At 40.8% G+C, this 13,088-nt stretch overlaps 1 protein-coding gene across 2 annotated transcripts in view; it reads left to right on the top strand.

Annotated features, from left to right (window-relative positions):
* The window catches only part of rngtt (RNA guanylyltransferase and 5'-phosphatase), a 53,264-nt gene that overhangs the window by 27,865 nt on the left and 12,311 nt on the right, over nt 1-13,088 (top strand). Inside the window, exon 12 of one of the 2 annotated variants that reach the window (XM_040161490.2) lies at nt 6,388-6,456. The exons of the other annotated variant lie outside the window; for it this stretch is intronic. Coding sequence (XP_040017424.1) covers nt 6,388-6,456 — 69 coding nt within the window. The remainder of the gene's footprint in view (nt 1-6,387; nt 6,457-13,088) is intronic. 2 annotated transcript variants of the gene reach the window in all.

The raw sequence follows: 13,088 nt of genomic DNA, 5'->3' as shown, positions 1-13,088 counted from the left end.
GAGAAAAAATGTTTAAACTATTTCTATGTTGTTTTTATTTTAAGTTAAACAGCTACTCAAACTTTATTGTCTAAGAACATAAAATACATTGATACTAATATGTGTGTATTTTCAGTATCGCTAGTACATATGCAAAGACTAGGTAAGTACAACATAAAGGAAATTGTACTTTTAGTAGTTGTACTTTTATGTAGCAGTATTATTGTATTGCCTTTACACACAATACAATATGTCTGAACAGTCTAGACGGTAAAAGTGAAGATTGGAGGAATGAATAAAAGGCAGCATCCTACATTCTTCACCTTACATTTTGAAGATTTAATTTGCCTCTACTTATTGTGTGTGTGTATATATATATATATATATATATATATATATATATATACATATTATATATTTGCCTGTAATTAGGCTATATGTGTCATGAGTCAATCATTTTGGTTTTTGTGCATTGGTTTGAAAGTGCATATGAGGTGTAGAAACTAGTTCCGATTTTTGTATTTGTTCATATCTGCTTAATGGGCAAATTGCAGTTGTTCGGAAACCCCCGGAATGCACAAAAAATGCAGCTGTTGTCCCTTCATGCACAAGTAGAAATGATGTAGCCAGTCCCCTGTAAGATGAGGGCACAGTCACTGACATCTTGTTGCTGGGTTATCGTGACCTTCCTGCAGCGGGACATTAGCCAGAAACCGATCGAGCAATGGAAAAGTCCAATCCCCATTCTTACTTCTCCAATGTTTGAGTTTATTCTCACAAATACTTTTAGTGCTGCAGCTTTAAAGGGAGAAAAACAACCAATTAACGCAAGAAAGTAGCAATATTCAATCATTCATAAATGAAATGTAGCAATGTTGTGATAAGATACAGTCTGATTCAATGGCCGTTTATCCCAATGAATAACTTGATCTTGATTGGTCCCCTAAAATAAAATAAGTCAAATAAGTTCTTCGCTGTCTGCTCGAGCTCAGTCTCTCCTACAGCACACATTGGACGTTGTTTTGCATTTTACTGTCCGTCTGCTCTCTGTAGCAAAGCAAACCATTTCTGGCTCCATCTTATTAAACATGCATACTTGCATATTTTGTCTTGAGTTTGGGATTTTGCACCGTTAGTTGGATAAAACGTCACCTTGAATCGATTTAAATTATAAACCAAGAAGTAGTCTGTATATTGCTCTCATGAACTTAATAACTACTATTCTTATTTCAGGCAGAATTCTATACCGGAAAGATACTTTCTAATAATGAAATATTGTAGTGTAGAGAATATAGTGGTAGGGGATCTGCCTGTTGGCGCTCGTAACCAAATCCCATTCATTTTGATCCCTCGTTACGGTGATTAAAAAGGAAGCTGGAAACTCAAAGTTCAGGGCAACGGGCTCCTCTGGTCTTTGTTGTCTTCCAATAACTCGCTGCTAACTTTTTCTAATTTCACGGTAGCGGCAGTCGGGTGCTGCTCTCTCATCAGGACACTTGTCTAGTTCGCTGCAGGTTTCTTTTTCATATCACTATTCAATTTCATGCTATTTCTCATCATCCAAAAACTGCCATCCCCTTATTGGTTTAATCCTCAGAACTACATTTGAAGAACATTTTCAAAAACGAACGTGTCATTTGCTGTGTTTTTTTTTGTGACCCGCATCCAATCAAAAGATAAGATATTGGAAGACATGAAACTCCTCCAGACTGTAACCAGCGAGAGCTTCATCAGATCCGCCCGTCCACTCGGCGGTGTGCTTTTCATCTAATAGGGAGCTGCATCCTGACTTCCAGAGCGCCGTTCACGTAAATGTTTGAAATGAGGCTCCGGCAACATCCCTCAGGTCTGACTGGAATATCAATCCATCCTTTCCGCCTTTGATTCATCCCCCGCACCTAAACCTCCTCGGAGCTGCGAGGTTGGGAGGGAAAAAGAGAGTGCGAATCAGTTGAGGTGTGCTAAGGAGACGCTGGACACATCGCAGAGGATAATGAGTCACGACGTCGTCTTGTAAATGAGAGTGTTCGTTATTGTTCTTCTTGCGTACACATATAATTGAACTATACGGTGCACAACTGTGTAAATGTCAGTCAACATGAAAAAGTGGTTTACAATAATGGATTTTTTTTTTAAAAGGTTTGATTTTTACTGCGTCCTTTTAGCCCCTCTGGATGACGCTTTGAGCAGAAATTGGTTTAAAAAAAAAACTCTTATGCATTATCTCTTCTGCTCATTTGATTTCCCAGTGGGACAATTGTACTCCAGCCCACTCGATCTGTTATTCACACCAGGATATTGGCTTTCAAAGGCAAGGTCAAAGCGGTTCTCTGCCCTCCTGAGATACAATCTGCGACTAAACATGAGAAAACACAGTCAGTTCTAGTTAAATCATTTTAAAAGGTAAAAACAAGACACACTGGCAAAAAAAAACAGTCCTTCAAAGGGCAAAATAAATGTCTGGTTCATACATTTGTCAAGGGTTTGCCCTAAAATAGTCCTGCTTAATTAATTAGCCTCTACTGGTATATTGACACTTAGACTTGCATGTTATATTTTAAGAATAACCTCATTACATGCTTCACACGATGACCAAGATCAGCACAGACGCTGAATGTATCTAATTGATTCACTCATGCGCCGCATTCACTGTCGGGAATTGTTCCGCTCATGGAACAAGTCATCACATCTGCTGGGCTGTTGCCTTGTTCGTTTTCTGGGATTTGACGTGAGCTGAAATCAGTCGATTGGTTACAGGAAATGAATTTCCTACCCAGATGTCAATATTAGCCGATTTTCAGTTTTCAGTTTTTGATCATAAGAGAACGCGACACCTTTCGCTCATAGAAGCCATTTTTCAATTGTTTTGAGGTTTCTCTGTGACATTTTATCTTTCTGACATTTAACATCTCTGTTACTATTTCCTGATCTATTATCCAAATGAAGGATCAACCAGCAGCGATGGCAAGTGATGCTGAAGAGCTACCTGAAATAAACCTGCGCATATTTTATGTCACCCAGCCAGACACCAATCATCCTTCTTCTCTTTTGTGCAATGAGCTCTAATATTGCAGAGATGAAAGAAAAAAAAACACACTTCCATCACTATGACATGCAGTCTCTCAAGGAGGGGGGGGGGGCGTGTTCGCGGTTGATTCGCCTCCCCGTCCACTGTCTCGGCTGTTCTCTGCCCACACGGCCTCAGCGCTGTGCTCCCTCCCCAGAGGGGCCTCACCACGAAAGCCGGGGTCGCTGCTCCCAGGAACGCCTGCGTGGAAGTCTTCTCTCTCCGCTCGTCCCTCCAGCCGCGGCTCGCTGCGCTTGATGAATGTTTGTGGGCGGGAGCTTCTGAGACGGCGAGAGAACTGAAATGGAAGTCCCAGATCTCGCCGCCCACGTGGCCGCTCTATCATAAAGGCAGCAGTTCTTCTTATTTTGGCGCGCTCTGCCTTCTCCGTGTCAGCGTGATTGTCGGGCTTTGTGTGATGTGCCGTGACTCACTCACTCATCCTGGAGAGCACTGATGTTGCTCTGCAGGTGGAGCCCTGGAAGCGAGCATCTTTCCACGGCTGCGCTGTAGATAAACGTGCGCTCGCTCCACCGAGGGCTGATGACTCTGTTCGCTTCCCGGCAACGTGCCTTTTTAAGAAGTCGTTTTGTTTTGCATCAAAGTATTTTGCGGGAAAAGGTGAAATCCGCGTTATAAATACAACCGTGCAACGTCTCTCCATCAAAAGAAGAACTCTGCAGCAGCAGAGCTGTTTTTTGAGGGGGTTTTACCAAACCAATTCTGAGCAGTTTTATTTTTCTGCTACAGCGACATTAAAGTGAGACCAGAACATCCGCAGCTGTTTGAGATGTAAGATAATAATTCACATTTCACCGAGTGTTCTCATACACTTATTTTAATAAGTTAATGAGGGTGAGCTGCGAAGACCTGGAGCGGTGTTCTAACAAAGGCCGTGAAGAAGAGGAACATGCAGTTATAGACCAATGTACAATGCAAAACCTTTTCTTTTTTTATCTGCTTCTTACATGTTTTTATATATATATATATATATATAATATATATATATATATATATATATATATATATATATATATATATAATCATAATTTTACCAAGTAGCTTTAACGGTGGAAAGTACGCCGTGAGAGCATATCTGAGGACCGGAGGAAAATGAGACCTTGCATTGAGTCTAGAATACGTTTGAACAGAAGCTAACCCAAAAGGGATGTCGGGCCTTTAGCTCCCTCCGGTTTAACCAGTAGGTTCTTCATTAATCTCAAAGAATTGGATATATGTCCTCCTTTCCAACAAAAAATATCTGATATATTTGAAAGACCTTAAAAAGATTCTTAAAGATGACTAAATGTGTCATAATATCTTGGAAGGTTTCTCCACTGAGCAGCTGAGATGGATCACTTTTGTCTGACAAAAGTCTGTTTCACAAGAAACCGAGTTGAATGAAGTACCAATGAAATTGCGATATTTTAGACACTTTATTGCATTTGTGATTGAGGTTGTGCTTTGGTTTGCAGCAGGACCGTGATGGCGATGAATTTTGACGGTCTCGCTCTCTACTTTGCCATCTCCACATACATTGCCTGTGCCTGCTGATTGAAATATTAAATTCAGATTCAATCTCGTTTTATCGTGTCCTGTCATTCAGACAGGAAACCACCTATAATGTGTTATAAAAAAAGGAACTGAGCGCACATTGTTTCTTTCGTCCAAGCCAATATATCCGAGCCTCCCTCGTCTCAATGGCCTCGATACGATACCTGATATCCGCTGCACTGCGCTAATGGATCAGCTCTCTATTTTATTGACCAAGGCCATTTCCGGTGTACCTAAATATATTTGCCTTCCACATGCCTGTACAGAAAAGCAAAGATTGCTCTGCACAGGTTTTCGTGATCAATATACACACTTACCTCGAAGGCCAGCAGTGATTCTGCCGTCTCGGTTAATATCGTCCCTTTAGAAGAGGCTCACAGGTTCTGTTCTGTCTGCAGTCGTTTATTAGATTTGGCATTACACTGTAGCCTAATATATTCTGAGATTTTTAGATTGATATCCTAACTTTCAAGCACCAGCGGGTCTCCCTTCATGCCAGTGCAGTATGGTAATAAACTCTAAGATTGCTCATCCATCAGGAATAGCACAACATCATAAAGAACTCTGTGCACGGTCTTGCTTTTGTGAAAGTGACGCGGTTGGATATACATGTTTCAGTTTTTATCATATCCTTTCGTCTTTTTCAGTTTTATGTGTTTAAATATCACCGAAGATGAAGCCTAACCTTCAACAGAAGCATGCACGTCTTTACATTCATACTTGACTGCACATCATTTGTGACATGGAGCTATTTCGCTCCTCTGTGTTGACGCAGGGTTTGCAATTAATGCCTCACACATAGTGAACATAGTGAGGCAAAAATACATGGTGAGCCCAAAAAGAGAGACCACCGTGTTGGACTGCCACGATGGAGGTGGATAACACGTTTGTCAGCTTTTTTGAGTCTTGATATAAAAACTTTTCCTTTTTGTAGTATTTTAGTTAGTTAATTGTCTGAAGCCTGATGTGTTTAATGATGCATCTGGTTCTGAGGTGACCGGATCAAACAGGTGTTTTTTGGTTGTTTTTTTTAATGGGCTTGCTCAAAAACAGGAATTTTCCATGTAATATAATAACAACAAAAACTGTTTCTAAAGCTCCTTTCATCCATGAAATGCAGCACAAACTTCAATAGGTTGAAAGGGGACATCAATAAACATTGTGTGGGCATCGAAAGGTCTCCATTTTCTTCTGTGTTCTTTGCTTTTCGGCATCCATGGTGTAGATTTCACTTTCATTTTATTTTTTATTTTGTCTTCAGTGTTGTTGCTCGGGAGGTTTTATGAAAGAAGAGTGAAACAAGGAAACTACTTCTGAGTCTGTACGCAGAGCCTCATTCTACTGCCTCAATGCCCGTTGATGTACTTTATGGGAATCGTGCATTTGTCGTAGAGTAGATCTTCTACGTGTCCACTGCAGAGCCGAGGGTTTCTCTCCTCTGCACGGCTGTGTGGTCCGGTGGTTGGTGTTAATGGAAGAGAGGAGAGTCGCTCTTTCCAAGTGATCAGGAGCTTAATGATTCGTTGCCGTTCTGGTCCTCAACCATCGGCTCTTAGGTTACGGATATTGATCTCTTTGTCATGCATCATCAGCCAAAGAGATCAGTGCTCAGTTCCAGTGCTGGATGAATGAAAACAAGGTGTCAGACTTCTAACTCTGATGGATTTCTGGAGTAAAATCCTTCCAACTAAGTTGAAGTAGTTGAATTGATAAATGAATGTACCTTTCTTTCTTTCGCTTGGCTAAAAAGTTTGTCCTCCTTTTTCTTCTGTTTTCTGCTTTTTCAGCTTTTGGAAGGCAGCTTCACGTCCCAGGTCAGTCACGAAGTGGACGGCCTTATCTTCCAGCCGTGCGGGGTAAGCCTCCCCGCCATGTGTCACAATCTGCCACCTTTCACAGCCGTCGCCCGTCAGGCGAAGCATGTTCCTCCGCCGAGCTACTACATAAAAATTTGGACGGCTTGTCACTGCCACGCGCCGTTTGCCACAACCTATATGAGCATTGTAAATAAATAGCCGCACGCCCACATTAATTCACATAAACACAGGGCGCTGTGTTAAGAGACTGCACTGTAAAACAGACACATGTCACTGTGTGTTACGACGGGAGCGGCCTTGGTAAGAATCTACTCGTATGTCAGAAGAGCAGGAAATCACTCAGCCGTGTCTGTCGTAAAATTCCTCTTCTCCTTCTTCTGGGTGTTTGTGCATAATGTCCGTGGATCCATCAGAACCAGGCAGCGCACGCACACACACACACACACAGGGATAATGGTGTTAACATTTTGTGTCTGCTCACCTGCTTCTCGTTTGTTTTTTGACCCCAGACGAGATTAACATCCATCAGTTGAAAGTGAAACACTAATATGATGCGCTAAAAGCCTATTTCTTCTTTGGCCACGACCCATTCAGATATGTTTTCCTAGTATTTGGCTTTGAACGTGTGATTTTAAGCCCATAATTAATTTGTATCCACAGCTAGCAATGTAGAGATGTGTTGTCAAATGGAACTGTGGCAGATTACTTTATATTTCTTCTTCCTTGCCTATTTTTTTCTCTCCGTAGCAACGATGGTTCCCCGCGTTGCTTAAAATCTTTTTTTTATGTAACTAATATCCATTGGAGGGGATCTGCAGGTGCATTTGTAGTATTGAAGATTTCCCTTTAAGGAATACAATACAGTGGCTTTTTCTCTCAGCAGAGCTGTATAAATCTCAATGAATTCACATTGATTATGTAGATTTATATCACAATTATAGCAGTAAAAACCTACCATGCCTTGGATCAATACATTGACATACAATGTATATTGGTTTAAATATTGATTATGCAGGTCCCAACCAAGAGATAGCGGCTCTGGGACAGATATAATGAATAATGATAATAATGTTAATTATGTTCTATTACAAATGCAAGAAGAAGTAACATCACTGGCCTTGAGAAATGTATATATTTTTTTAAATATAGATATTGAATTGAACACGTTCAGTTTTTTCTTTCATCTGTGATTTGGGTAAGTGATCCATCTCAGCTGCTCAGTGGTAATTAGTGTAAAACCGTGGGCGTCCAGGTAGCAACCGTTCTAAGAAGACGTGTTAAATTAAATTGGTAGGAGACAAGTTTACACAGCTGCATTTCCTCTCCTCCACAACCTGAGCAGAGGTGATGTGCATCTCCGCAGACGTCCCCCCGAGGCTGCTTAACGATGCATCAATGTCCCAACAAATAATGTCTTATTCTTGCAGGTGCTTGCATTTTCCTTTTATGTCTCTTGTTTCCACAGTTCATATCTAATTCCTAAAACTGTAGAGGAAATGTTGTACTGTACGTTTGCTGGAAGAGAGTCAATAATGTTAATAGATTTAGAATTTGAGTTTGCTTCCAACATTATTTTAGAGGTTGGAATTGAATTTCCAGTTGAAACACTCCTAACCATAGAAGGGGTTTTGGATATAGAGCACACGGGTCAATGCAGCCGGCCATTGATTCATTTTCTTCTAAAGTAGCTTTAGTGAATTTGATGGATTGTGAACAACAGGACCGGGGAAAGTAAAGCACTGTGGCCTTTTGAGCATAAGGATGTATTTGACATTTATCAAAGTGGCTGAAGGAACTGCAACAGCACCATCCCACTCCGTCGTGGATTAGAAATACAATTTTTAATAAGTGTTTGTGACTTGTTTTGGCAGTTGCTTGTTGAGCAAGCAGGAATATAACCGTCCGGGACGATGTGACAATGTGTTCTGAATATCGGATTGCATGGACGTGGGTCGTGGTGGATAACAGTCTGTTACCCCTCATAATGTAATTCTCACCTTTAAATTTCGTAGTCCTTTCGTAGCGCTGCAGGGCTGTGTATGCACACGCGGCCTTGTTCTAGAAATTACCGCCATAGACCCAGATGTGTTCCATTACAGCTGTCAGTGCTCAGTTTGATTTGTAGTCTCGGGATCAAATCACTGTTCATTAGGATGCTTCTCGGCAGTTTCCTGAATCCGACTCTTGAAGGTCAGCAGCTGGTTCCCGTTTGCACAGTCGCTCAAACAAATGTAATCGGTCGGGAAAGCTGGCTGAATTCTAATGCGACTAAATGATAATGCAGCAGTTTGCCATCTGATGTGACGTTTCTGAAAATGTATTACGCTGGTTCTGATTCAGTAAGTCCTAATCGCTTTAGACGACACAAACGGAATATCCGTAATAAAACAATGTGACAAAGGGCTGCACTTAGGACGGCGTCTGCATGTTTTTAAAATGCAGCAGAACAGACCTTCATTTAAATGCCGTTCACCCTTAACAACCTCAACCCCTGCTGATGACGAGGTGACAGACTGCTCTTGCTTGTTTGTAAGACTCCCTTCTGACGTCATCATCACTGCATAATTGGGCAATTTCATCCCGCAGCCGACATTTTCTGCGTATCCAGATTTAGTATGAAAAAAAAGATGGTTCAGATTCGGTCCTGATGCTGTCGCGGTGGAAGCAGTGAACACAGGGAGCAGCATCCACACAGTCCAACTAAATATTGAAGGAGATGAAGTGATGACTGAACAAAATACAACTCCTTACAACTTCCTTGTAAGGCACTAAGATAGTGCCCAGCCAGAGTTTTCCCAGGCTTTTAAATATTTACGAGGAAGAATCCAGGCGCTTAGATGCCGACAAGGCAGTAAGATACATCGCTGCTATCCGGCTGTCCACCGCTGGTGTTGTTCTCAGCACGCTTTGCATCTGAAGAAACGTTTGCCATCGTGTGGTTTAGTGAACTAATGCTATGTCAATCAATAGCCCACGGTTATTGATTGACATAGTGACTGTTGTTTGAGATTCCCTTGATAAGCCAACCTGTCTTCACAAAAAGGTTTGTAAAAGGATGCTCTGCAGCATCTGGTTCATAAGTAGTCTAGCCGACCGTGGAGGCTGTTTATGGAAGTCTCTTCAACAGCATTTTTGTCAAGATGTTGTTTTGAAACATTGCATGAAATTAAAGTTATGTTATTATATATAATATCATTTTAAATGTGGTGTACAGGGGAAATAATGTCCCGGTGGGTTCTGTATTGACCAAGAAAGCTGATATCTCTGATGGGGGAGCCATTTCGGGTTGTCCCCTTGACAGAAAGAAAACACATTTTATTCCTTCTAAATTCAAGTTTCTCTCTTAAACCAAAGTAGACCTACACCAGACACAAATTGCCTTTGTGACTCATCGCAAAACTCACAACACTTTGTTCGTCTTTCCACTGCTCACAACAATCAGCAACTCCGGTTTCCGTTCAATCAAATCCTAAATTCAAAGAGTAAGACGTGAAAATGTGCCTTCTTTATGCAGCTTGCTCTTTGGTCAATTACAGCCTCTAACTAAATTATTGATAGGATTTAAGTTTACATCATGTCACTTGTACATTGCATACGTTGACAGCAGCAAAGGGGGGGGGGGGATCTTAAATTCTACCGCCCGTTAACGCTCGCATGGGGCCATTAACGATGCATCACATTGCAACCCTTCTCCTCCAGAGTCATTGATTACGTCGCTCTTAATCTCTTCTCCTGTGAATGGGATTGCGCTCGTCTCAGAGTTAAATCTTGCTGCTGCGAACGTCCATTAATATTAGCACAAAGGTTGCCACTGCGGCGTGTTATCTCACTCAACACGTGCACACTTGGAATATGGCGAATGTTTTTTCATCGGACATTGGAAAGATTTAACAAATCCATTCGCACAGATGGTAGGAGTGCTTATGGGGGGGGAGGGGGCACTCCAGATGGTGGTTTCTGCACAAAGAAGGAAGATAAATTAAATTTAGCATCACACAAAAAATATCAAAGAGAGTAGTTAAAATCGATTTTGGAGCCAGCAAAGACAAATTTTTTGACGGTCGCACCAAAACACCCCAGAACGTGAAGCGTTTGAGTTGCTCTCGAAAAACATGGCAGTGTGTCTGAGCTGTAATGGAGGGATCGGTTCTCTGGGGAACATATTTGGTGGATCCGTCCAGGCTTTTGTCTGTAATCTGGAGCACAATTAAATAATAAGTGTGCTTTAGAGCAGTAATCATTTTTATTACAGTGATACTCGACCAATCAAAGAACTTTCTCGTAGCTGCTTTTTATCTCATCAAATTGCAATTCAAACATGTATTCAGCTTTTGTTTATTGTGGATGCTTACTATTATCACTACGCTGCACTATGATACTTGATTTTAATAATTTATAACATTTAACATTTATTTATACGTGTTTGCAGATATTGCATGGGTTTGAGGTTTATCTCAAAATCATCATCTTTATCAAGGAATTCATTCAAAGCTTTTAAATGGTCTGTGTGCCATAGTTATGGTTCATTTATTTTTTTACCAATTTCTCAAAGAAGTCAATAAAGGAATGAAAATGAGGTACTTCCATCCACATAAACCCCTAAAGGGGTCTAATAAAGGGTCTAATTTGCCTGTAGAAAATTAAGAGTTAACAATTAGACATTATATGGAAGCCAGATAAATCACATTCTCACTTCAATCATTTAACCATAACCAAGTTCAGTCGCTCCACCACTTTAGTCTCAACCGTAATATCTCCACAGCTATGTGATTGAAGTTGTTCAAAGTTAATATTTTGTAATTAATATCTATTTTCTGAGAAATGCAAATCCCACTCTTCAATGAAAATAACCGTTTGAACATTTATTTTTCTACTTGGAGTAAATACGCTGCAAAAGAGAAGTGATTCTGCTTCAGCTTTCCTCTCCATGGGGCAAATTTGAATGAGTCACGTTTCTTTCTGTGGAAATATGGATTGTACTAAATGACATACGACCAGGATGCTTTAAAGTGATCAAATCTCCGATCTACAGCCGTTTAGTAGCTCGTCCCACTGCTGGAATGCTGGGAATGTCGCTGTAGTCCCGTTTTCCCTGAACCGACATCAGAGAACAGCTACGTTTTCGGTTTGACCAATTTCTAATTTACAGCATCTAACTGATGTCTTTAAAGTCTCATCTCTAAAGCTGCAGTGTGATAACACTTCCAAGCGCCTCCATGTGCTAAAGTGTAAAACGCTGTTTTATTGGATGCATCAATACCTTCCTTTGTACTCATGAGCACCGGGTTTCAGCTTTAATGTTCACTTCGGGCCTGGATGAGCACGGCTGGTCTATTTTCTTGTCAATTTGCACTACTTTGCAGTTGCCTGTGGTAGTTGTAAAGTCCGCGGTGGCAGTTTTGGGAACTACTCTGAGCTTTTATCTTTGTCACCAGAAAAAGGTTCAGTTGAAGTAGAAGTGCGGAGTCAGATGAGCAGTTCTTGCAAAGCGCTGATGATGATGCTGCTGCTGCTGCTGCTGCCTGCAGTCACGTCATGCTGGTACTTTTCAAAGCTGGCACAATTCATACAAATATGCTGTAGTCCAATGCTTGAATAAGAGATGAGAAGAGGGATTCCGGGAAACAGAAATAAGGAGCATCAAGCAAAAGATGTTATTAGAGGCGCAGGTTAAAAATAGTAAATGGAGCACAGAATAGAAAACAGTAACCGACTGTCAGTAAATCCTTCAACATTTTCTAGATTACGTCCTCATTATTAAAGGATCCGTCAATCTTTTTTGCAAAAATACTTTTTTCCCCCACATATTCAACATTTCTTGACGTAATTATTCTCATAAAAAGGGTTGACAGTGTGTACTGTAGACCCTGTTAATAAGTAATGGAAAAAATTAAATAGAACACACGTCCTGTAAATACAATTGTATACTCGTAAAGTTCCATTTAACCACATATTAAAGGGCTGTAATAGAATTATCAAACACTTGTTAGTTTAAACGTGAAGAAATAAAATACAATAGATTTAGTGACCCTCTAATAGTTTGTTATTAATACAGTAACAACTGAACACATCAAGCATCCCTTGGTTGATGATTTCACTGGCAACAAAAGCAAGAAAGGTGGTGAAAAAGGCCGCTGGCTAGTAAGCAGTCAGCTGATCATCAATGTGGAATGTAAAACATTTCAGCTTTGCAAATGCAATCAACACATCGGTTAGACAACCGCAGTTTGCATGTGATGGCAAACACTGAGTGTAAAGGGGAGTTCAAGGAATTCATTTGTTGTTCAGTAATTACATTAAATTGGTTTTTGTGCAGTCGTTTTCTTTCTTATGAAGCAGCCACACTTTTACTTTCACACTGTGCAGCTTTTTACTTCCCTCGGTTTGACAATCACTGCCTATGAAATTGCAACTTGAATCAACAGGCAAATCAAAAGCAATGGAACATCACTTCATGCAAATGGTTTTGATAGATGGCGAGGTGCGTTCTTGAATACAGACAGGGGTTTGAAGGTCATGCCGTTTTGCACTTCAATTATAAAGCTATTTCTCTGTACGTGCAGTCACTTATTGACGAGGCCTAACAATAGTCATGAAAGCAGCAGGGCACGGTGGGCTGTTTGTTCAAACTGCATTCTGACTGTGTGTTTCTCCGGTTCTGCTGGTTTGGA

This window comes from Gasterosteus aculeatus, chromosome 18 (genome assembly GCF_964276395.1).
Source record: "Gasterosteus aculeatus chromosome 18, fGasAcu3.hap1.1, whole genome shotgun sequence".
In the NCBI taxonomy this organism is placed as follows: domain Eukaryota; kingdom Metazoa; phylum Chordata; class Actinopteri; order Perciformes; family Gasterosteidae; genus Gasterosteus; species Gasterosteus aculeatus.
Note: the sequence above shows the minus strand (reverse complement) of the source record. Positions and strands in the feature narration are given on the sequence as shown.